At 49.0% G+C, this 24,899-nt stretch overlaps 2 protein-coding genes across 2 annotated transcripts in view; both read left to right on the forward strand.

The window, feature by feature from the left end:
* The window catches only part of LOC125704141 (cell migration-inducing and hyaluronan-binding protein-like), a 57,559-nt gene extending 44,575 nt beyond the window's left edge, over positions 1 to 12,984 (forward strand). The window contains exons 14-30 of the mRNA XM_048969478.1: positions 205 to 414; positions 972 to 1,177; positions 3,103 to 3,172; positions 3,269 to 3,397; positions 3,689 to 3,774; positions 4,220 to 4,351; positions 4,528 to 4,563; positions 4,755 to 4,910; positions 5,418 to 5,598; positions 5,695 to 5,910; positions 6,046 to 6,257; positions 6,779 to 6,964; positions 7,588 to 7,792; positions 8,112 to 8,201; positions 8,332 to 8,489; positions 10,318 to 10,418; positions 11,874 to 12,984. Of these exons, the coding sequence (XP_048825435.1) occupies positions 205 to 414; positions 972 to 1,177; positions 3,103 to 3,172; positions 3,269 to 3,397; positions 3,689 to 3,774; positions 4,220 to 4,351; positions 4,528 to 4,563; positions 4,755 to 4,910; positions 5,418 to 5,598; positions 5,695 to 5,910; positions 6,046 to 6,257; positions 6,779 to 6,964; positions 7,588 to 7,792; positions 8,112 to 8,201; positions 8,332 to 8,489; positions 10,318 to 10,418; positions 11,874 to 12,001 (2,502 nt within the window). The 3' untranslated portion in view covers positions 12,002 to 12,984. The remainder of the gene's footprint in view (positions 1 to 204; positions 415 to 971; positions 1,178 to 3,102; positions 3,173 to 3,268; positions 3,398 to 3,688; positions 3,775 to 4,219; positions 4,352 to 4,527; positions 4,564 to 4,754; positions 4,911 to 5,417; positions 5,599 to 5,694; positions 5,911 to 6,045; positions 6,258 to 6,778; positions 6,965 to 7,587; positions 7,793 to 8,111; positions 8,202 to 8,331; positions 8,490 to 10,317; positions 10,419 to 11,873) is intronic.
* A 7,688-nt stretch (positions 12,985 to 20,672) lies between these two features.
* On the forward strand, positions 20,673 to 24,083 carry tlnrd1 (talin rod domain containing 1). Its single transcript, XM_048969487.1, has one exon. The coding sequence runs from the start codon at positions 22,531 to 22,533 to the stop codon at positions 23,590 to 23,592; it is 1,062 nt and encodes a 353-aa protein (XP_048825444.1). The 5' UTR covers positions 20,673 to 22,530; the 3' UTR covers positions 23,593 to 24,083.
* The last annotated feature ends 816 nt before the right edge of the window (positions 24,084 to 24,899 follow it).

The raw sequence follows: 24,899 nt of genomic DNA on the forward strand, positions 1-24,899 counted from the left end.
GCAAATTGGAAAACAGGACTATCTGTCAGCAGCCAAGTATCTGTTGTAAAAGACTCTGCAGATTCTCCGGGGGCAGGTTCTGATCCAGTTGTTCCCAGCGAGGCCATAAATTATTAATGCTTGTCTTCAGCAGCAAGAGGCGTGGGGCTCTTGGAGTGTCACCAGGGGGCAGTGTGGTGACGCACTCCTGCGGTGTGTCCGCAGGTGGAGCGCGGATTCCGGGCGGTGCACGTGGAGGGGGTGGAGCTCCAGCACATGGGCCAGCAGTCTATGGGGCACTACCCCGTGCACTTCCACATGAACGGTGACGTGGACCAGCGTGGAGGCTACGACCCACCCACCTATGTGCGTGACCTGTCCATTCACCACACCTTCTCCCGCTGCGTCACCGTGCACGGCACCAACGGGTTGCTGGTGAGTGTACCCTGCCATGTCCCGCGAAGCGCTTCGCACGACTGGTGGCAGCCACTTCCGGTCGTGTCACAAGGGCTAAAGTATCAGTTTGTCTGGGCGAGGCAGAAGCTCCATCAGGCAAACTGCAAACGCATGCGCACGACCTCGAATCCGGGGCCGGCGTCTGTCATCCCAGTGCTCCGCCCACTTTTTACGGGTCAGATGTCATGGCTTGGGATGGAAACTGACGCTGAGCACCTCAAGTCGAATTCCTCAGACAGGATTCGAGCTTTACTGCTTCTGATAAGATGTTCCATCTATGAGGCAAGCAGCAGCGATTGCCAATGAGAATTCAGTGTGTGCGAGATTCAGTGTGTGTTCGTTGGGGTGTTTATCTCTGCCCACCTCAGATCGGCCAACAGTGTAGTCGGCTGCTGGGAAGCCGACCGCGGTGATCTGACTAAATGGATTAATATCCCCCATGGGGCCGATTTTCTTCGCTAGAACGAGTGTGTAAACCCACGTCTGTGCCCCTCCCCCGCTGACTCGCAGCCGCACTGGTTCTGTGTCGCCTGCAGGTGCAGGACGTGGTGGGCTATGACGCCCTGGGCCATTGCTTCTTCACGGAGGACGGTCCGGAGGAGAGGAACACCTTCGACCACTGCCTGGGGCTGTTGGTGAAGGCGGGAACCCTGCTGCCCTCTGACCGCGACAGCCGCATGTGCCGGGACATCACCGAGGGCGCCTTCCCGGGCTACGTGGCCAACCCACGCCAGGACTGCAGGCAAGCGCCCATGGCTGTTCAGCATGTCACCGGAGCTGATCTCATACGGACGCTGCAAACTGAGATTTCTCACTTTGTGGGATCAGTTTGTTTTTTCTTCTTGTTCTTCTGCTTTAAGTTGGATTTTATTCTGTATTATGTGGGTGGCTCAGTGGGTGGCGCTGTAGCCTCCAGGGTTGTGGGTTCGATTCCCGTCCCCAGCTTTGTGTGTGACGGGTTTGCATGCGCTCACAATATTTATATGGGATTTCTTTAAGTTCTCTGCTTTCCAAAGTCAAGACAAGGTCAGGCTATATTTACTGTCAGTTTGTCATATATGACGGGTGGGATTCGTGCCTGTTGGTTGAATTACTATCGGTCTCGTTGGTTGTAGTGCAAAAAAAAAAAGAAGTAATAAATAGCATATTAAATGGCAAATATTAAGACGTACAGACATGACATTAAGACAGAGAATCTGATTGGCGGAGAAAATTGTGCAAATTGGTGCAGAAGTTTGACATTGAAGCAGCTTCTAAACTGGATGTCCAGAGAGGAACTAGGGCCCTCTGCTTTTTCCCAGGATAGATTGTAGAGTCATGATGTCCCTGACAGTGGATAGATGGATGGATGGATGGATGGACGGACGGATGGATGGATGGATGGACGGATGTGTAGCATGCCTTCCATTCCTTAGCCTGTCCATGTGAGGCACAGTAAGAGGATTGGAGAATTTGAGGTCATCTTGCAGAGATGTGGGGGAATTATTTCTGTGGCTCTCTATTGCTGCACAAATCATTTACCGGCAGAGATGAGCTATTATTTTTGAATGCTGAGTGCAGGTTTCCCACAAAAAATGTTTCTTTCTCTCCCAAAGCTTAATTTTAAGCAGGGCTGTTTTTGTTTGTGATATTCAAGCATTTTTGTGAAGGCAGATCCTCTGTTGGCGTTGCCATGAATTGTTCACAATAAAAAATAAAGTCATCAAGCTGCGATTTATGCCGTTCAGTTTGGCAGAACTTCAGTCAGCCCTAAACTCTGAATGAATGTGCCGGCATTTAGCTGAATTCGAGAAAGAGAGCGGGCAGCAGTCTGTACAAAGGATGACATTTCTGCTTAAAAAAAGCAGGTAGTTATGGAATCGCCTGCCCAGTCCACAAAGATCCTCGAGGAAAATAACCACAGAGGGAACTGGGGAATTAAAAACAATCGTTTTCAGAGAAAAGATTCTTCTCCTCGGTTTCCTACAGCTGTTTTGAGTCATATTTTAGGCTTTGTGGTTTCTTTGTGATACGCGGTTCAGGCCAAACCTGCCAAGCAGCAAATAGTTTCATGGCTTTGTGCTTACTCTATAATATCATCAGAATTAAGTTCTTCTGCTCTTGGAAATAATAGATTTCCAGGGGCCGGCGTCAAGGTAAACAGAATCAGATTTCCTGATTGTTTTTTTTTGTGTGTGTCCTGACAGCTGGCTGGGGCGGGGGGCCGCGTGTAATGGCTGTGGTCGCCATCACAAACTTGACCTGATAATTACTGGGTTGGCCCGATAGTCCCCCTTCATTACCGCAAAGCGGCTTATCCTGCCACACATAGGCAGGTCTGAAATGAGTTTGTCCAGCCAGGCGTCTAGCTTCAGCAAACACCCGCGTGTATCAGTGGGACGGAGTGCAACAAAGTGTGTCAGGCCAAGGCCGCCACTAGAGGGCAGTATAGAGAACTGCAAAGTGTCGAACGTGTGACACGTACAAAGAGCCCTTCTGCCCATCGCTAGACATTAAATGGGACCATCAAAAAGGTCATGCAAGTATAAAACATACGTACAGCTTACATAGGTGTGTGTTTCTTTCGTTTAATGTCTTGTAAGCCATTTGTACTTCTTTCCTGTATGGAAACTAGTGTTTATATATGATCCCGGATGAGCCACTCAGTAGCAGTGTTTCTCCTTGCAGTGCCACGTCCACCTTCTGGATCGCTAATCCCAACAACAACTTAATCAACTGTGCGGCAGCAGGCTCCGAGGTGAGCAGACACGTCCTCTTCTTGCTTGGGGCTCTTAGTCTCCCCCTCCGGTTGACCACGCCCCGCATCGCCTTCCATCTTGGGTTGTCTCTACAGGAGACCGGCTTCTGGTTCATCTTCCACCATGTTGCCACCGGGCCCTCGGAGGGCATGTACTCGCCGGGCCGCACAGAGCACACCCCCATGGGACTCTTTCAGAACAACCGCGCACACTCCAATTTCAGGGTGAGGGCGGGGCTGGTGGGGGGGGGGACTAGGTGGGCGGGGCCAATATAGGAAAGCTGATTGGTGTGGTACGTCTTTAGCGGTGGAGTTACTGAGGACAGCAGCCACTGAGATTTTACGAATAAAACTGTGATGTTACCTTTAAGTCTGACAAGCAAAGCGCTTTGGTGTAAATGGATTTGACTCGGCACACAGTCCTGATGGAAATTGATTTGACTTCAGTTTTGTGAATGTGTTTCATTTTACGTTGGACATAAATGGACTGTAATTAAAGCTAATGTGATGCTTCAGGCCGGGCTGATGCTGGACAACGGAGTGAAAACGACAGAAGCCAACGCCAAGGACAAGAGGCCCTTCCTCTCGCTGGTAGGGGCCAGGTGAGCATTCCTTTACGGCCCCCGTCTCTATGACGACCTCATTGCCTGGGGACCCCAGGTTGGTTCCTGGTGGGCGGGGGTCTATCTACAGCTGTTCCTTCCACCTGACTACTAAAATACTCAGTTACACTGATTACCCTCCCGCCTGAGCCAGTGTACCCTCTCCCTGTGCTGAGGTCGGTTTGGGTTTAAGAACAGCCGGAAAACTGGCGTATGCTGCAGCCTAGCAGGAGCAGCCTGTGAAGCTGTGCCAGGGCTCAGAAGGTCCAGTGGGTGGGGGTGCTGCTGAGCCTCAGCTCCTGGTTGCTGACATTAAATTGCTAATTAGACTGGCTGGCCATGATGGTGCCTGTATGTGCCTGGCCTGTGTGTGGCCTGTGTGTGGCCTGTGTATGGCCTGTGCTGGAGGGCTGCACCCCTCAGTCCAGCATCTCTGTGCTTACAGGTATGGGCCGCACCAGGACTCGGATCCCTTTAAGCCCCGCGTTCCTGCCCTGATCCACCACTTCATTGCTTACAAGAACCAGGACCACGGGGCCTGGCTGCGTGGAGGAGACGTCTGGTTAGATGACTGCCAGTGAGTGCCGTGCCCCTCCCAGCCGCTGATGGTGCGATCGAAAGCCCTGTCAGGTCACGGAGGGAAAAAGAGACGTTTTTCTCACTTTCAGAGCCCCGAGCATCTAACGATGCTGTTTGAAGTGCTTCTGACTGAATGAATCTGTACACTCTTAACAAAGGTCTTTATCTCCTTAGATTTGCTGATAATGGAATTGGCCTGACGCTTGCAAGGTAAGACAGCCAATCACTGTCGCCATCAGACTGACGGGGGGGGCTGCTCTGGAGATGGCTTCCCCCAAACCTCTCTTAATTGAAAAACTCCTTATATGGGGTATCTGTCAGAAAGAGCCAAGCAACATGGAACACAATGGGAAAGCGGGACCTGGCTTCCAGTGTGAGGACAGTGCATTCTCTGTGTGCAGTGGGGGGACCTTCCCCGACGATGACGGCTCGCGACAGGAGGTGAGGAACTCCCTGTTTGTGGGGGAGAGCGAGAACAGAGGGACGTCTGAGCCGGACAGCCGGTACTGGGGGCCCGGAGGCCCGGATCTGACTGGCAGGACCCTCCCCAGAGGAGTGTGAGTGACTGGCGGACATGTATGCTAGGATCCTCCCCACTCAGCACACACTGCTGTCATCTGCCACCAGAGGGCGATGTAGTTTGCAACTTACAGGGAGGGAAGTAGCTTCACCAGTCTAAAGGCTTTATATTCTGTTTTCCTTGTGATGATACCAAAGCTGAGTTTTGTCTTCTTCTTCCTCTTGTGTTTAGTCCCCTTTCTTACCTCCCATTCCCATGTCCCATGGTTCAGTGCACTAGCAGTGTCACATCATCAGGTACTGGACGTTTAGCTAATACTACGCTTGTCGATATGGACCGGCCAATCAGAGTGCCTTCATGGTACTGATCTCTATTCTGCTGGTACTAATCAGCTTATAGTACCGGGGTCTCTCAGATGTTCCCTCAACTAAAAGGGCGACATATTTGCACAGTCCAAACCTTCCAAGCCGCACAGCGCCCCCTACGTGTGGGATCGTGCAGCTTCAGCTACAGGAATGATGCCGCATCTCTTCTTGCCCGGCAGGGATTTCCCCATCCGCGGCATGCAGATCTACGACGGGCCCATCACCGTGCAGAACTGCACCTTTCGCAAGTACGTGGCCCTGGAGGGCCGCCACACCAGCGCGCTGGGCTTCCGCCTCAACAACTCCTGGCAGAGCTGCCCCAACAACAATGTCAGCGACATCACCTTCGACAACGTCCCGGTAAGCTGGCCGACTGGCCACCGCGTTGGCTGGCACGCCAACATGAAGGAGGGAATTCCTAGTAAAGGTCCACGTGCCCCCCTCCCGTCCAATCAGATCACGTCGCGGGTTTTCTTTGGGGAACCCGGCCCCTGGTTCAACAAGATGCAGCTGGATGGCGACAAGACCACCGTCTTTCACGACATAGACGGCTCGGTCAGCGAGTACCCGGGCGCCTTCCTGGTGAAGGAGGACAACTGGCTCCTGCGCCACCCAGACTGCATCGACGTGCCCGATTGGCGGGCGGCCATATGCAGTGGGCATTATGCTCAGGTCAGGAATACCCTCAGCATGCTTCCTGGATGGTCGATGAAGACTCAGGGGGGAGACCCTCCCCCTCCCCGGACCTCTTACGGGTCTTCTTACTACGTCCTCCTTGTGTACCCTACCCCCACCCCCCCCCCCCAGGTATATATCCAGACGCGAGACCCGGCCAACCTGAGCATGATGATGATCAAGGACGAGTATCCAGATCATCCTCTGGTCCTGGAGGGGGCCCTTGGGAAGAAGAACCATTACCAGCAGTACCAGCCCGTGGTGATGCTGGGGAAGGGCTACACGGTGCACTGGAGTGGGGCCGCCCCTGCCGAGGTCACTGTGTGGCTCATTAACTTCAGCAGGTCAGTCCGCGGCCTAGTCCAGCTCGCGGGAGTGAATGTTTCTGATTCCTGTGGGTCTCTTACGGCTTCCTTCTGGAAGAATGTTTATAGCGTAGCTCAGATGTCTGGTGACACGCCGCCTTGCCGTGTTTAGCTTTCGCTGCTCGGCGGCGGTGCTTCTCATCGCCCCGCTCTGGGTTGTCCGCCTGCTTCTGATTCCCGCGGGCTGCTGAGCTCCTCGCTCAGTGTGCTGAAGGGAGCGAGTCCTTTATTTCGACATTCTTTAAGTTTATTGTACAGAGATGTTATACGTACATTCCAGACGTGTTATTTACGGTTCACGGCTGCAGATTTGGCTTCGTTTTTGGAGTCCTCAGTGACCCCGATGCAGTTTTTTTTCCCCCACTGGTACTTTGGCTCCACCTGCTGTTCACTTGGGTGAATTGCTTTACGCTGACACTGTGCAGGGATAACATAATTGCAGTGACCTTTGATTTGCTGAACTGGGGTTAATATGTCTTTTTTTTTTTTTTTTTACATAGGGACGACTGGATCAATGTGGGTTTCTGCTATCCCAGAGGGACCACGTTCACCATCATCTCTGATATTCACAATCGCCTGACCAAACAGACCAGGAAGACGGGCGTCTTCCTCAGGACCCTGCAGAGGAACAAAGTGGAGCACTCTCACCAGAACCGCGGCTACTATTACTGGGAGGAAGACACTGGGTAGGCCTGCGTCCCACTTCTGCCAGAAATTGGGAAATTAAAAGTACTCTCTGTTATGGTAATTCATAGTTAGAGGTAATTTCCCAGCCCCCCCATGCCGTCTGGGGAAAAATTAAATTCCATCCATCCACATTCCAACTAGCATTACAAAGTAGCACTGTGACTTCATTTCTTCAGGGTTCGGGGTTCAGCCCCCCCCCCCCCCCCCCCCCCCCCCCCCGGCTTTGTGTTTGGCTCTGTGTGTGCATGCGGGTGGGTCATGAGTATATTATGCTCAAAAAACTCAACATGCCAAATGCTTTGTATTTTGTCTGGTTATTTATTGTTAGGGCTGGTTGGGATTAGGGTCTTGGTTGGGATTTGGGTCTTGGGTGGGATTAGCATTTTGCCCATAGAAATGAATGGCTGGACCCCATAAAGGTGTGAATACAGATGTGTGTTATACCCCTTCAGGATGTAAGTCACTGCCTGCACTGGGCTGCCATCACCCCCCCCCCCCACCCTCCATGGACCCTGATCAGAATAACCAGTTAGATGATGGATGGGTGGACGGCGGGAGATGAAGTGTGTTTATTTACATATTAATAATCAGTATGGCTGCCCCCATCCTTTCCCTCCCCCAGACTCCTCTTCCTGAAAGTCAAAGCCCACAACGACAAGGAGGACTTTGCCTTCTGCTCTCTGAAGGGCTGTGAGCGTGTAAAAATCAAGGCCGTCATACCGAAGGGCAGCGGCCCCAGCGACTGCGTGGCCCAGGCCTACCCCAAGTACGCCGAGATGCCCGTCGTGGACGTGCCGCTTCCCAGGAAGCTGTCCCTCGCGTCGCAGGTAGGGCACCTTCCCGATGCGCTTTTGTTCATGCCGCATCCACATCTCCGATTTCCACGCGATGGATTTCGTTGCCGCCGCCTTTGGCTCCTCTCTGAGGCAGCTGGCTTTTAAGAGTTGCCACCGTCTTCAAATGAGGGTCAGTTCGACGTCATAAATTTCCTGCAAATGGCTCCAAGCTTCATAATAGCAACACCTGGCTCGTGTTTAAACTCAACACATGTTTCTCATAATTAATCCCTGTATTTATGTTAGTCCAGGATTTATAGTTGGGTAACCTGGTTTGTGCAGAGCTGTCTGAGTCTTTCTGCGTTTCCAGAACAAAGTGACAGAACACTTCCTGGAAGTCAGATTGGAGTCGTTCAACACTCGCTTCTTCCATATCAAGGAGGACTCTGCCTATGCGGAGGTACGCGATGCGCTGAGTGGCATTAATCCGGGCCGCTCCGGTGAGCCCGTGACCCCACTGAGGGCGGCTCCATAGGGTCACCGTTTCGGGGTGAAGGCGGCGTGACGTAGGCTGTGCCGTGTTCCTGCAGGTGAACGGGAAGAAGATGTACCAACCCGCGGAAGGCGTACAGCTGACGGTCATCGATGGTCACCGTGGCAACGTGCTGGACAAGAAAAGCTTCAGGAATTCTCTCCTACTGGGCATCCCTGCGCAGATCGAGAGCTACGTGTCGGGCCTCAAGGACGAGTAAGGGTCACCGTCACACGCTTTACATCAGCCAGTCGATGTAGCGTTTTCATGAAGTGCACGCTGAGCCCAAACCCTCCCTGGCAAGTGGCAGGACCCTGATGTGTTAATAAGCATAGGCGGTTTTACTGAGAATCAGCACCTCCAAATCCGAGACCATGGTTCTCAGCCGGAAAAGGGTAGAGTGCTCTCTCCAGGTTGGGGATGGGGTCCTCCCCCAAGTGGAGGAGTTTAAGTATCTCGGGATCTTGGTCACGAGTGGGGGAACGATGGAACGGGAGGTCGACAGGCGGATCGGTGCGGCGTCAGCAGTCATGCGGGCGCTGCATCGGTCTGTCATGGTGAAGAGAGAGCTGAGCCAAAAGGCGAAGCTCTCGATTTTCCAGTCGATCTACGTTCCTACCCTCACCTATGGTCATGAGCTTTGGGTAGTGACCGAAAGAACGAGATCGCGGGTGCAAGCGGCCGAAATGAGTTTCCTCCGCAGGGTGGCTGGGCTCTCCCTTAGAGATAGGGTGAGGAGCTCAGTCATTCGGGAGGGACTCAGAGTAGAGCCGCTGCTCCTCCGCATCGAGAGGAGCCAGATGAGGTGGCTCGGGCATCTGATCAGGATGCCTCCGGGACGCCTCCCTGGGGAGGTATTCCGGGCATGTCCCACTGGGAGGAGACCCCGGGGAAGACCCAGGACACGCTGGAGAGACTATGTCTCTCGGCTGGCCTGGGAACGCCTCGGGATCCCCCCAGAGGAGCTGGACGAAGTGGCCGGGGAGAGGGAAGTCTGGGCCTCCCTGCTGAGGCTGCTGCCCCCGCGACCCGACTCCGGATTAAGCGGGAGATGATGGATGGATGGTTTTACTGGCGGTGCTGTTTGAACAAAAGTTCAGTCGAATTACATTCAGAGTTATACAGACGCTCCTCTACTTACGAACGTTTAACTTACGAACTTTCAGACATATGAACGAAGAGGACTGTAAGTCCAAATCGTGTTCGTTGGGCTCCCGTTCCCTGCCCGCAACATCAGTTTTTTTTCTGCGCGCCGATTCCGCCTAGTACGACTTCTGGCCGCTACTCCTACCATGCAGCAGCATAGCATACATACTCCCAGCATCCTAGGTCTTTGTACTTGCGTAGACCCTTAAAATGATGTTGAATAGCGACTTACCAACATTTCAAGTTACGAACGGCCGTTCAGAGCGTATCTCATTCGTAAGTAGAGGAGTGTCTGTACTTGGAATTATGACTTGTGTTAGATGATTGTATCATAATAATTTATTAATAATGTATGAACTTTAAAAAAACTTTTTTACAAATTTTATTTATCTGGATCTGTGACTAAGGCGGCACGGTGGTTGGCACTGCTGCCTCACACCCGGGTTCGAGTCTCCGCCATAGCTCCATGTGTGTGGAGTTTGCATGTTCTCCCCGTGTCATGGTGGGGTTTCCTCCGGTTTCCCCCCACAGTCCAAAGACATGTTGAGGCTAATTGGACTTGCCACATTTCCCGTAGGTGTGCATGTGTGCGTGGATGGTGTGTGAGTGTGCCCTGCGATGGGCTGGCCCCCCATCCTGGGTTGTTCCCTGCCTTGCACCTGTAGCTTCTGGGATGGGCTCCGGACCCCCCGCGACCCTGAATAACACGAGCGGTTACGGAAAATGGTGGATGTATTTGTGACTGGTTGGGCTCTCTCACCTTGCACCCCCCTACTGGAGTGACGCAGAGTCCCTGTAGGAGCAAATTCTGTTTAAGGTCCAACATGGAGCCCGTCTCTGAAGATGCATACCTTCGTTAAACTGACATCGGTGTTTGCGTGTCTTTGTGTTTTCTTAGGTCCATAGTGATGATTACCTCCAAAGGTCGTCTCGTCACCAAAGGACCTTGGACCAAAATCCTTCAGCAGCTTGGAGCAGAGAAGAATGTCAAATTGAAAGGTAACGTTCAGCATGAATGTTATCGGAGTCTGTGTGATGTAACTCGCCACCTGCCTGTTGATGTGCCTCCACAGGACTTTAGCACGGCAGCACAGTGAGCGCTGATGCCGCTCACCTCTGGGGCCCAGTCTTCACCAAGGCTCCAGCTGTGTGGACCTTGCATATTCTCCCCATGTCATGCTGAGGCTAACTGGAGAAACCAAATTGCCCCTAGTTGTGCATGTGAGTGTGTGTGCACTGAGATGGGTTGGCACCCCATCCTGGGTTGTTCCCTTCCATAGCCCCCCCCCCAGGATAGGCTCTGGACCCCCCTGTGAGTCTGAAAAGGATAAGCGGTTACAGAAGATAGATGGATGGATGCTTAGTGCATTTTTAAAATCAGTTATTAATAATAAAACATCAGCTGTCAGAGTACTGTAATGATTAAGGGAACCAGCAGGGGGCTCTCTAATTTATCCATCCATCGCCTGTAACCACGTAACCTTTTCTGGGGGGAACCAGAGAACCAGAGGTTATGGATGCAAGGCAGGGAACAGCCACGATGTGGCACCAACCCCACTGCAGGACACATTCACACACACACACACTATTCAGTGACTCCAATTAGAGCATCTGGTGGAAACCCTATGACAACACAGGGGGGAAACATGCAAACTCCACACGCCCTGAGGACACAGCAGACTCGAACCCAGGTCCCAGTGTACCACCATGCCTCTATCCAAATATCCTTTGTAGGAAAGAAATGCAGTGTTTTTTTTTTAACTTTTAAAACATACTTTCTCTTCCATTTCTTGATGCTTTCCTGTGGAAAGCGGGGAGTCACTTCAACCAGCACCACTATGTAGCACTATGTGATGTGAGCAGTGCACATCGCTGCAGCCAGTCACATATTGGGCTCCTGGCTGCAGGATGGCTGTCATCATATCATCCAGGTGGGAGCTACATGCTGGTGCTGGTTGAAGTGACTCCCTATTGCTTCTGTGAAGTGCTTTGGGTGAGAGCAGCCACCAATTTTGCCTCAGTTTTATGTCTCATCCGAAGGCCGACACCATTTTTACAGTGCAGCGTCCCCATCATTGCACTGGGATTCACACAGACCACAGCATGGGCTCCCCCTGCTGGCCATACCAACACCCCAACCAGCAGCATCCCAGCTTTCTTAGCTGGTCTCCCATCCAAGTACTGGCCAGGCCCAAACCTGCTTAGCTTCAGGTGGATTACCAAGTCTGAACTGCAGGTGCTATGACTGCTGACAGCAACAGTCACCATTTTTAAGTGTCTATTCTGGCCCAAGCCTGAGCAGCAGCTTGCATTCTTTATTTTGTGTATAAATTCCACCATTTATACACACTGAAAGCCCCACTGTGCATTGCTGTTTATTATGCAGTGCTCCTGGCCATTTCTCTGAAATCAATATGCAGTGGCGTAACTGGCTTCCCGCTTCTCTTGTTCCAGATAAACTGGCGTTTGTCGGCTTTAAAGGCAACTACAAGCCCGACTGGGTAAAACTGGTCACGGATGAAGACAAGGCCAAAATCCATCAAGTCATGCCCATCCCCGTGGTGAAGAAGGTGAAGCTATGAAACTGCGGGGGGGGGGGGGGGGGGGGGGGGCGGGGGGTCAACAGTGGTGTTGTTGGGAGCTGAGGAATGTAGAGAGAGGTGTTTCTCTGCAATCTCATCCCCACTATCACCGTGACCTAAGAGAACAGCGTGAAAACCTGCAGGGTGCACAAAACAGGACTACTGAACGTGAGAACATACCCAGCATGCATTAGTGTCGCCTAGCTTCCATGGCGGTTGCTCGTGATATACAACGTGACAATGTGGACGTGAGTGATTCAACCGTAACGTTCATTGAATGTACCCGACCGAAGACGAGAACATTCCTTGTGTCGTCCTGCTCAGTGGTGTTAACCTTGGTCCCCTTCTTGGACCACAATTATTTTATGCTGCGTGGGATTTCTCCTGTAATAGTGTGACATTTTTCATAACTTTCATATCGGATTCTGTGGACCATTTGTATATGTTGTAAACTGTAAAAATCTTATTTCAGACATAATTCTTGAGGTCATTTTGATCAAAGATGAACCAAACCGATCTGACAAATTCCCAGGGTAACATTGGCCTACTAAAGGATTTCACCGTCTTATCTGCAGTTTGGCAAGAATCAGGAATCTCATTTCCCTTTGCCGAAATAGCTGGTCTTTTTTCGGAAATTATAGCGGTTAGTGTTTTGTATGTTACATATGTTTCTAAAAAAAAAACCCAACAAATTCATAACAGAGATATATTTTATAATTATTTATTGTACAGACATAAATGAACAGATTTAAAGGGACATCTTTTGAGTTGTAAAGTATTTGCGGCGTTTCTGTCCTGTTTCAACGAAGGATTTAAAAACAAATCCCTTTAAGACTCATGTACATTTCATTGTATGTATTATTATAGTGTGTATTTACCAGCAGTAAATGGTTGTAAAATAATTTTAATGCTTTATGACTTGGGACATAAATATGTCAGTCACTATCACTTTTGATTAAAATTCTTTGTAGAAAAAAATGGCATTGATTTTTATCATTGTATTATTTTGTTAATACACTGTAGTTAATGACTTCTTTATTAAAGTGTTTCTCCGAAAATGGTCTCATACTCCACTGTGATCTAAACTTCAACAAGTCAGGCTGTTAACTCGGGGGTCAACATAGACTAAGTATCACTACGAAGAAGGAATCGACACCTAAATGTTTTGCCAGCTTAAGCAGAAGAGGAGGAGTGTTCCAACCTGCGCATAACTGATCTGGAACCAGTTGGTGTCCCATTCTCCTGTGTTGTCGTCCAGCGGTCTCGCTGCATCATAGGTGTGACCCGTCATCCTTTAGGAACTCTGCCCTCTGGTGCACAAACAGAAATCTTAAGAATCTGTCCTGGGTTGTTCGATCCGCCACGTACTTTTTGCATGCCATGTGGTGCAATGCGCAATTTTCGGTGATTTTCTTAAAACCACAAAACATGAATGGAACAGCTAGAAAAAATGAATTATTTAAAGTAAACATCTTCTGCATCTTCTTGAGTGCCACTCCAGTGTTAGGAAGCTGGAAGGGAGTGGAGATGTGGGCCTTCTGAGGGACCCTGAGGACTGGGTTGGGAAACACTGGTTTAATCATTTACGGCTCACCCAGATTTCACTAATTCTTACATCCCATTGCAAAGACAATGTTAAAGGGCGAAATATTAGCCCTGAAATAATGTCTCCAGAACAGGGGTATATTCCCTCTCCACAGCATTCTGCCTGTAATTTAATTAGTATTCAAGCAGAAGGCTTCCCGTGAGTAAGACTGAGAATGACGGCTCTAAATGGTAATGTCATTCACAAAAATTTAATGAATATTTAATGTGCTGGTAATGTCACTCGCGGACATTTAATCCAAGAATATTTTATGGAATCATAATGTCATTCACCAAAATGTAATGGGCCAGACCCCCTTGCTGGCATGGAGAGAGGCCCCTAAAGACCCCCTCCCCGCCCCAGCATGATCCTGTACCTCAACCAGCAGGTCATTGTTTTTCTAAGTTTAACATCACCATCACGTTTGGATGCAGGATCCGGATCTGGGCCGCGCTGGGCTGTTAAAGGAGAGCACAGAAGGTGACATGTGGCTCTGTTCGTCACCAGATGGTGACTTGAGAGACTATGGGGTCTATATGATTACGACCCTCATGAGAGATGTGATACAGTGATGACCAGCTCACACTAACGACTCGTGTTTCACATCCAAAAATCCACACCTGGACTGTGTCCTAACCTTTATGCGACTCTCTCTGTCCCTTTTGTCTCCAGTACGGGGGCAGATCGCAGTTAGGCGTCGTCTGACGAGGATGACGGCCGCCGCTGCCTCCAATCAGCACGCCGCACATGATCACCACACCCCCCCTCGTCCGGAGAAGCTGTGGCAGACAACCAATCGGATTATGTGAGGCCAGTGGGAGCGACAGCATCTGATGCTAAACCTAGAAGAACAGAGATATATATGTAAAGATTATATATGTGTGTGTGTGTGTGTGTGTGTGTGTGTGTGCGCGTGCGTGCATGCTTCAGTGTAAACAAAATACCACAACATATGGGTCACATGTAGGACGGAGATGAGCAGTTCTGGCCCTCGATATGAGAGCTGTACTGGTTTCATTTAATCACTGTGTACCAACGTGTGACTGGGCATTTCTAGGATGATTGCTTGCCTCTCCTGGTATTTTCGGGCATAAATCAGTCACTGGTTGGATGATAACTCTGAAATGTGGGAATACAGCGTTCGAGAGACACAATTACCCACAGATGACCTGAAGCTTGGAAAACAGAGCGAAGATAAGTACAGCACTTCAGCCAGGCCGTGGACACGCAGCCAAGCCTTCGAAAGCAAAATTTACACACATACTGCGTGTAAACGTGCGCGTTAGGAGGTCAACGTTAGGGGACTCGTACTATTTTGCAAGATTTGTCACTAGCGAGGGATTTCATACAGCCAAGCGGTACGTGGTGCAACGCCGCTGTTTCAATACGCCAGTAAAGGTTGTTTTTTTGGGTTTTTTTTTTCAATCAAGTCAATGAATCACTTGGGTCGTCGCATTTGTAGCTGCAGTAAACACACTGCTACTTATCTTCAGCTCCACGGTTCGTACAGCTTTAAACGTTCAGCAGTGGGCCGACAACATAATAAAGTCATTCAGTATTTAACGTGACATGATAAACGACAAATGTAAATTAAAGGGGGATGCTTAGAATTCTATTTTCTGAAAGACTCTCTTCTCGATGTATTCTTATATCTTAGGACTCCATTAAGATAACATGAACTTATACACACACACACAAATTAGCCAAGGAAATCTTAAAGTAGGCTAAACCACCATAAAGTGAACTTTATACTGTAAGAGAGGAAACAAAACTCTGAGGTTAGACAAGTAGAGCAGAAACACACCAGTGAGGAGCCGCAAGACATCAATCGCAAGGCCAGATACATCCCTGGATGAGATTTTAATCAGCTGAAGGGGAACAGAGTGTCTGACGGCAGGAAGGGAAGACCCAGCGCCAGGAGCCCCCCCCCAACTTGTGTTTACTAAAATCTCGGCTTCCAGTCGGTGGCTTTGACAAGACAGAGTAACAGAAAGGGGGGGGATTTTATCTGCTGTTGGATTCCTACGGAGAGTCATCATAGGGTCAAACGGCCGGTTCTGAACACGGTAAACAGGATGGGAGGGTCTTTCCGTCTCGCACCTGGACACTGTCATGAGGTGCTCGACTCTCCACCCAGGATCAGGCCTGCTTCTGCCCCCGACGGCGTCCATCCTACTCTCCCCCTGATTTTCTCCTTGGATCTTAAACGCACTCCAAATCGTGCACTGCGCACACCTACCTGTCACCCTGTCCCGCGCAGGCAAGCTCCACATCAGCACAACCCTCAAAGGACAAGCAGTTCAGGAAAGCGGATGCCGGCTGCAGTCATGCACAGATACGGAGAAAGTCTTCAGATCAAAGACCATTAATAAAGAGTTTATAAACCTACCTGCAATCTCACCTTTCCTTGCATTATTATTGCATTTTTATTGACTGAACTGCCGCAGTTGGTCCACGTTTGTGATCCTCCCAGCTCCCTACCAGACAAACCACATTTTTGCTCCCTATCAGCTCCCAACCAGGACCTGGGAAGAAACAAAAACAGGGACTGTCTGGGGACCCGGAGGACTGGGTTGGGAAACACTGGTATATACATTTACGGTTCACCCAGCTTTCATTAATTCTCCTTTGTTTTCTTACGGACAAATCAAATCAAATCAAATCAAATCAAAAAACTTTAATTGTCCCTGAGGGGCAGTTTGAGGCACGCAGAGCAGTGCTGCACAGACACAGAACCAGAAATTAAACACATAGAACAAAAAATTAAATAAAATAATCAGAATACAAGTAATAGTAATAATAGTAAAGAAATAAAGTGATATATGGTTCTCAGTATCTACATAAAGTGCATAAAGTACATAACTGACTAGTTATCTCTGTCGGTTTTCTCTGTTACTCATACCACTGCACTTCTCCGCGGCCTTGCTGAGGAACACCTGGCTGGGCGGTGACACCTGCACAACGATCCCACGCCAACAGGAAGTCTTTCATCTCCCATCGCGGTTCCCACCACCTAGAGCGAAAATGGCGTGACTGAGGCACACGGCGGTCCCGCTGTGTGGGAAAGCAGACTTCGCCTTCAGTTCGCCATGACAACAACTTCCTGAATCAACATTTCAAATTACCGCCATGTTTCTGATGATCTTCTACACGCGTGCAAAGAAAAGATTGCGCCGAACCCTGAGAGTTTGTTTTCACGGTCTGCAGGACGTTCACACGTACACCAGCTCACGCACTGCAGCTCACTGGAAATACGTCGGTCTCCTCAGTCTCCATCTCAAGCAGATTTTCAACGAATGTCTCCCTTTCTTTGCCATCTCTGGGTTGTCTCCTGGGCACTCTGGTCTAATTTTAGAGAAGATCACTGGTGCAGTGAGGGACCCTGTCCAGTGGGATGTTTTCTTCATCAATAGATCCAGCCTTCTACAAAAGCACAACACAAAATGAGCAAAAATAGACCCCAGTAATCGGCCAGTATCGGCCATACGGGAAAATATGCATCTCTGACATAATGCTGTGCGACACCTCTAATTTACTACCAGGATAACATGGAATTAAAGTTGTAACTGTTATGTTCTATACTAAGGACAGTAGTAATTTAGAAGAATGCGGAGGTGGCAAGAACACGATTGGGGCTTTATTTAGTTACTGGAGTTGAGATGGATTTGAGAAACTGGTGGAAAGGAACCAAAACAAAATAGCTGTTTCAGTGTTAGAGCGACAGAACACACCAGAAAACAAGATGCTGGAAAGAACTATGACCTTCTCCAAGCTGGGAGAGACAGGGGAAAAAGAGAGAACCATACTTTACATAGATGATAAGGCTCAGTACAGGTAAATGTACAAAATAGTATAAATTATCAATATTAAGGAAAAATTATCGACTACCGAGCTGAATTAAATCTAAAGATTGTGGCACATGTAGCTGGCAGGAGGCTCCTTTCCAGCACCCAATGACCTCTAAGGAAGCTTCATCTGTTTCCATCCAAAATATCCCAACCTAGTTTCCATTTGTAGGCTGCTTTTCCAACCAGCAAGAACATGGCAGCATTTCCTGGGCTTAGCGATCCCTGCATTTCGCACTTGGATCAAATCCCCTTTCTGCATTTAATGGACACAGTGTGTCACCAACATACACCGTCGCGATCACTCCTGCAGAATATCAGTCTTTCTGGGCACGTCTGTTCTGAAGTGACCAGACAAATGTTGCACCTAAAATTCCATTTAAAGCTTTTTTTTAAGAGAAAACTGCTGGTCATCTGTTAAATAGAAGCAAATTATTGTCCCTCTGTAAACTGGATCAGTCAAGTCCAGATAGGTTACACACACCAGTAAGAGCCACAACATTAAACTCAGTAGTATTTCACTGGTATAGCTGGTTATCGTACCTGTCAGACTACAATTACACAGTTTAATCGCTATCAGACATGCATTTGTAGTTCTGCTTGATTTTAGTCATTTTAATGCATACATGCGAGTCAGCAGAAGTAGAGAAATACTTATATATGTTATCCCACGTCCTTGTGTGGCTGCAGCGGTTGGAGGATGAACGGGCACCTATGTAATGTGTGGGGAGACCGACTTGAGCAGAGTTTCACACAGCACTGCAGGCGGAGAGTGTGATGAGAAGCGTGAAAGCCTCAGTCATACAGCAGTTTTATTTTTAATACACCCATGTGTCATCTTGGGCCCCTCCCGAAACAAAACAAGGAAGCTGCCCATCATTTTCCAACAATGAGGCACGGCACACGACAAATTTGGCCTTGGAGTCGAGTTCAAAGTTCATGCAACTTAACATATAAATCAAGCGAAGCCGTTAGGGTTTAGATTAAGGCGATAATCTCTGAAATGTCTCATTTACGTCAACGACCATCAGTAACTGAAATGCACACAATACCTTAAAAATAACAATGGCAAAGCCAGAGGCTTGCATTGACGTAACGATGCCGTTTGTGGCCGAAAGAAAAGCAGGGCTGATCACTCTGGTACAGGAAAATGTAAGAACCTGCTTGGACGTGAAGTTAGTCATGGAAAAATGATACAAATTCAGGCCGACAGAGAAATGAACACCTTGTTACAGCATAAATGTTTAATGTACACAATATGTTAAACAGGTGGTGGGGCGGCGTGGTGGCCAGCACTGTTGCGTCTTACCTGAAATCGCACCCCTGCTGTGAGTGTGTGTGTTTTCCTCATATTTGTGTGGGATTTTCCTTGTTGCCTGGGATTTTCTGCAGCTCCGCCCCCTCAACCCTGTGCGAGAAATTACCTGGGAGATGGACGATGCATTAAACTCTAAATAAGAGCACACAAAAACATTTATATACATTATATAGGCTTTATGATTACCATAATACCTAACAACATTACAGTTAACAATGCATGGTAATGTTTAATTTTGTATTCCGGTTTTTTTAAACAGGAATACAAAATTAAGCATTTATACAATACATTGAACTCGGCCCAACTCGTCGTTGCCTCGCATTCTTAAACTCAAGGCCTACAACTGCATTTTTGCCAAAACATAAGTTTGGTGATACGAATGGCTTTGGCCATGTAGACAGTCAGTAAGCATGACTACTTTCCAGAATATCCCGTTTAAGTGTGGTGTAAGAATGTCGAATGGGACTGAGTACTTGTACTTTCTTAAAGCCTACGACACAAAAATGTGAAAAGCGGTTATTAGTGCGTGATTTCATTCCGACTCCTGCGATGTACAGTCGCAACATCGAAAGCGAAACGAGCCGCCGACTTCGCTGCGGATTTCGCAGCGTCCGTCCGAGCCGCTCCGCAGCTGAATGCTTCTTGTCGTCACGTGTGTTTAAAGAAAACAGAAAGAGCGATTTCCTCACAGGACGCCCCACCTAATGGCACGGCGCCTTCGCAGCTGTGAGACGGACAATGCACAGCTTGTGGTGAGAGTAGCGCTTCGTTACAGTAAAGCATTAACCTTGGGATGGGACCCGACAATTTCGATGACCTTTTGTTACTTTAACTTATATCGAAGCACTTCTGTAAAATAAGATAATCATTATGGATCCCCCGTCATCAACTGACTTAAGACGAGTAGCCCATTCTTACACTGATTTTATCTTCGTTAGATTGCCACAATTTCGGAGTATTATATTTAAATACTACTGTCACACACCATGATCATGTTACAGATTAACTTAATTGATAAAGTAGCAATGAACATGATGTTTTTTCTATGTATGGAATTCGATTTTTTGCATTTCCAGCCATTCATATAAATTTATACCTTTTTCCTTGTTCAGTTTCGCACTATGAAAAGTACAGGATCCCGACAAATCGGTACGGTTGACAGACGCCTACAGTGGGCGTGGCAAAGAAATCGTTCCCACCTCCTGCTGGTTCCCGATTGGTCAGTTCGCATCCCCAGCGTTCTTTGAGCGCAGCGATCGGAGCAGCTTTGTGTAGTGACGTCATGCTCGCCGCAGAAGGCGTAGACTCAAGTTACACCGCCCAGGGTTTTACTGTGGATCTCAGTCTAGTGAGACGTGTAACCACTGGCGGGAGGGTGGATTTTATTTTCCAAATATATCAGTAATTTGCATTTGTAAATATACTGCGGCCGTAGAATATGCAGTCAGTTCTGTACATGAAAACTGCACACTTAAATCATGCGATAAACTATAATAATAAAATGTAAGGTGCATTACTATGCAAATATGTTTGCATATTACATATTTCGAACAAGTAAAGCATCAATATCTCGATTATTGTGGGACTAATGCGCATATTAGTGCAATATTACATAAACATCCCAGAACATATAATTACAAAGGCAAATGTAACAGCGCCAAAATTTGAAATAAGCAGCTATCCAGAATAAAATACGGTCGCTATCCTCGTAAAACATAATTCCAGGGGAAAAAATACTTTTACATGAGATATACACTAACGGTAAAGTATTATCGGATCCTTTATCGTAAAAACCCAATGCATCCTATTAAATATGTAAGTGTAACTACAGCTGGTAAGATTATGAAATTAAAAAATGATGACCTCCACCGTGAAGCTGCATTAATTTGGTATCGCTTTTACAGCTCGGTTACGTCATCGCAATGTGACCGCCGACACCGGGCCTTAAAATTCTCTCGGACACCATGAAACCAGCCGTAACTTCTGCGCGCGGTGCAGTGAACAAAGCCGGCGTCGGGACGCGTATTATTTACGACCGACAGAACAGATCTGACGCGTGTTTGCGCCGTGCGCCGTGAATTCGGATTTACGGCGAAAGCGGGTACAAGCAACACATAATTAAAAGTTGCGCCGAGGCCGCGGCGGCGCTCAGCGAGAGCTTAGAGACGAGTCTCCGGGAGTGGGAAGGCAAACTTTGAACAAGGGAAGCCGCATGACACACCGGCACTCGGCGCATGCTGTTTAAACTGACCCGTTTGTGGGGAAAAAATCCTGGAGAGGGACAGAAGGCGGGCGGCCGACTCATTTAGGAGCCTTGCTTTGGTGCTTTAAAAATTGATAACTTTTTTGTTCCTGCAGCCGGTGCTGCGAGTGCACCCACGTCGGGGCCTCGGGAAGGGGCGAACGGTGGCACGGAGATTAGCCCGCGGCGGGACCCGGGCGACCTGAGCATCAGCAGCGGGACAGCAGCTTGCGCACCGGAGTACAGACCCCGAGAAGCGGAAGCCGAGCGGATCTGAGCCGAATTTTTATTGCGACCGAAAGTTGAGCGGCGCCTGGCGGACCGAACGCTCCCGTCCGCCGGCCACACCCTCCTCTTCTTCCTGATACGGGGAGATGCGGCCGGGGCGCTCCCGAGCGAGCGGAACACGACTTCTGCCCTGAAGGGAGGACGGGAGAGCGGGGGACAGGGAGATTGCAGCGGGGACGACGGCGATGCGGCCGTAAGATGGATATCAAAAGCGAAAGCCGGCGGCTCGCTTTCTGCTGAGGACGCCAGATATGCATGCGAGGCCGTGCGCGAAGAAGAAGAGGCCGAAGGGCCACGGGGCACCCTGCTGCCCGGCCAGGTCGCTGGGATGACGACGTGGGGAAAGGCGCGGCCGATCGGAGCTCCGCTGGTGGCCGGGGATCGAGGGGCACGAAGCGGGCCGCCCCCTCCCCGGGCCGCACGGATTAACCCCGCCGGCAAGTCTCGGAGCAGGTGTCTCTGATGCAGCAGGCAAGGAGGCAACGCGAAGGACTGTCATTTTTAAACCAAAACCCTTTTAGGAGCAATTCCAAGAGACTTTTTACAGTATATATATATTTGTCCACCAGATAATAGTTCTAAAATATTTTTGTCAAATTAATTTGCCCGAATTAAGGCATTCTAGAGGCACTGTATTTTTTCTTACTGTTCAGACCATTATACCGAGGATATTACTACATCTGATTAATACAAGTTGAACTGCCCAGTTCTGTTTAGTAAATAGGAGCTAAGTGGTTGTTTTAGGGGGGCAGCTAAGGGCATTCAAACAAGTACATGTACCCTGTCTAGAAGTAAATTAATTTGTAGCAAGATAAATGGTATTAGCTAAAGGGATTTATTTTAGTTACATCCTGTTATAACTGTTTGACAAAACGTTTCCTAACTGTAAAAGAGTGACTTACAAAATAGAAATCTTAAGCATCCCCTCCACGACTCAGATGAGCTTTGCCTTTTCTTGGGAAATCCCACTTGTGGCAAACAAGCTTATTGACTTTGAAATATTATAATACATCTCACTTGTTTAATTAGCTTGTGTTAAAAATCAATGCCACGGGACGATTTCAAGGGTTCAAATGTGTAGCATGGTGTACAACTGTATTCTAAAGAGATTACTGCTTTTTTAGATTCAGTTTTTGGCAGGCAAGGTAGCACCATTTAACTGAATGAAAATGTCCTAAGGTACTGGCTGTGGAGTGAACGTCAAAATTAATCTTTGTAGAAACCCCAGAATCTCTGACTGAGCACCCTACTATGGCCAGTGGGGGCTCGGGCAGGTCTGGCAGTGAGAGTTGCAGCTCCCTGAGCGTTAGCTCCCAGCTGAGGAGAAGGTTGTCGTCTGTTTCCGACTCATGTAAGGGCAAGATGCAGCTGGTGGCCGACCTGCTGCTGCTGTCCAGTGAGACAAGGCCTGTCCTCACCAGCGAGGGGCTCTCCGTGGCTGAGACCTTTGAGCAATGCCGGGACACGGTTATCGCCCGCACCAAGGAGCTGTCCATCCTGACACATGACATACAGAGCCAGCTAAATATGGGCCGCTTTGCCGAGGTGGGGGACCGTCTCCTGGAGATGGGAGACCTAGTGGTCTCACTGACTGAGTGCTCTGCCCACGCTGCCTACCTGGCTGCCGTGGAGATGCTAGGCTCCCAACCTGCCCTTCCGGGCCTAGTGGACCGCTACAAGGTGACACGCTGCCGACACGAAGTGGAGCAGAGCTGTAGCGTGCTCCGGGTCACAGCCCTGGCCGAGTTGACTCCCCAGCTCCTCCTGGAAGTGTCGCAGAGCATCTCCAGAAACCTGAAGACGCTGACCGATGCCTCGGTTCAGGCCAGTGAGAGGTCCAAGGACCGCTTCGCCAAAGAGCAGTTTAAGCTGGGCGTCAAGTGCATGAGCACGAGCGCCACGGCACTGCTGGCCTGCGTGAAGGAGGTGAAGACGTCGCCCAGTGAGCTGACGAGGAACCGCTGCGTGCTCTTCAGCGGGCCGCTGGTACAGGCCGTGCACGCCTTGGTCGGCTTCGCCACGGAACCGCAGTTCCTGGGCCGGCCGGCCTGCGTGAGCCCTGAGGGCAAGGCGGTGATGACAGCTGTGCTCGGCGGTGCCATGAGTGTCGTTTCTGCCTGTGTCCACCTGACCCAAGGCCTCAGGGACATTTCCCAGCTTCCAGAAAACAGCACCAAGATGGCTGACTACCGGGAGCGCCTGCGGAACTCGGCATCTGCCGTATCGGATGGCTGCAATCTTCTCTCGCAGGCACTAAGGGAACGGTCTTCCCCACGGACTCTGCCGCCAGTCAACTCCCATTCTGTGAATTGAACCCTTCTGAGCGTAAGCACCCTCTCCTTCCTAACTGCAATCCCGTATGCCAAAGAGACTGGGTCCGTCCCTTTCCCAGGTCGCCTTGGGGCGGTCGGCAGACTTGAGGTGTTCTCACACTGGTTGTGATTGAATCCTTTACAAAAACAGCCCAGTGACCCTGGTGAAAATCTGTTGTCGATCCTCCCACCCTTTCCTTTTTTCGCCGGAATAAGGAATTAAACCCTGAAAAGTTTACCTCAGTTTCAGATGGATGTAGCCTCACTCGTTTGACCTATGACACGGTGATCCATGGAAGTAATTGAGCTGTGTAAATGAGGTGGGGGCGGGACCGCCATGCCCAGCGTTCTGATCCATGTGTGAAATTTACCAGATAAACGCTGCTGTCAGTGTTTCACACTATTTACCAGATTTACTAGTCTTTCTAATGTGTTTTGTTCATGCATGTATTGGAGTATTTATTTCAAATATTAAAAATGTTGTTTCTCATATTTGCTGCTTCCATTTGTGTATTTTTCAAATGATATACTCTTGTCTACTGACCCTCTGAATAAGACTGATTTGGCTATTTCATTGATAATGTTATCGCACTGTGGTGGAGTGACATCTCACTGTGCCTGCATTCCAATAACACGAAAAAGGAATGAATGGATAGACGGATGTATAGTAGTATGAATATGTTTAGAAATTTACAGACAATTGGGCTGTTGATGGCAGTGTTTAAAAATAATGTGTATATTAAGTACTGCAAAGAAAACATTGATGGTACTCTAAGTGCAGTGAGTATTCTTAGGAGCAGTATATCCCAATCCAATCCTAGGGGAGCCCCAGACAGTCCACATTTTCCTCCTAGCCCCCAGCCAATCAAAAACTCCAAATACCTAGTAATGGTGTGTTGTGAGGTAGGAAGGAGCAAACATGTGGGCTGTCTGGGGCTTCCTGAGGACGGGGTTGGGAAATACTGCTCCTGAGAATAGATTCAAACATCCTTCCACCCATTCAGGCATTTTTCATACCTACTTATCTAATGCATAGTCCTATGAGTCTGTAGCCTACCCCAGAGAGCACAGGGTACACCCTAGATAGAATACTGCTCCATGACTGAAACTAAAATCTAATAAATAATGAATGGTGTCCAACTATGGTGGCAGCCAGTAAGATATGACGCCCATGTGACTCTTGAATACGAATTGAGTCTTTTCAAAGAAACTCACCAAAGATCCAAATATTCACTGTTGAGCTTTCACTGGTACAGCAGCATGCGACACTTGGAGCACCCAGTCTTGGTTTTGTCAGCAGGACATGAC

This window comes from Brienomyrus brachyistius, chromosome 11 (assembly GCF_023856365.1).
Source record: "Brienomyrus brachyistius isolate T26 chromosome 11, BBRACH_0.4, whole genome shotgun sequence".
In the NCBI taxonomy this organism is placed as follows: Eukaryota; Metazoa; Chordata; class Actinopteri; order Osteoglossiformes; family Mormyridae; genus Brienomyrus; species Brienomyrus brachyistius.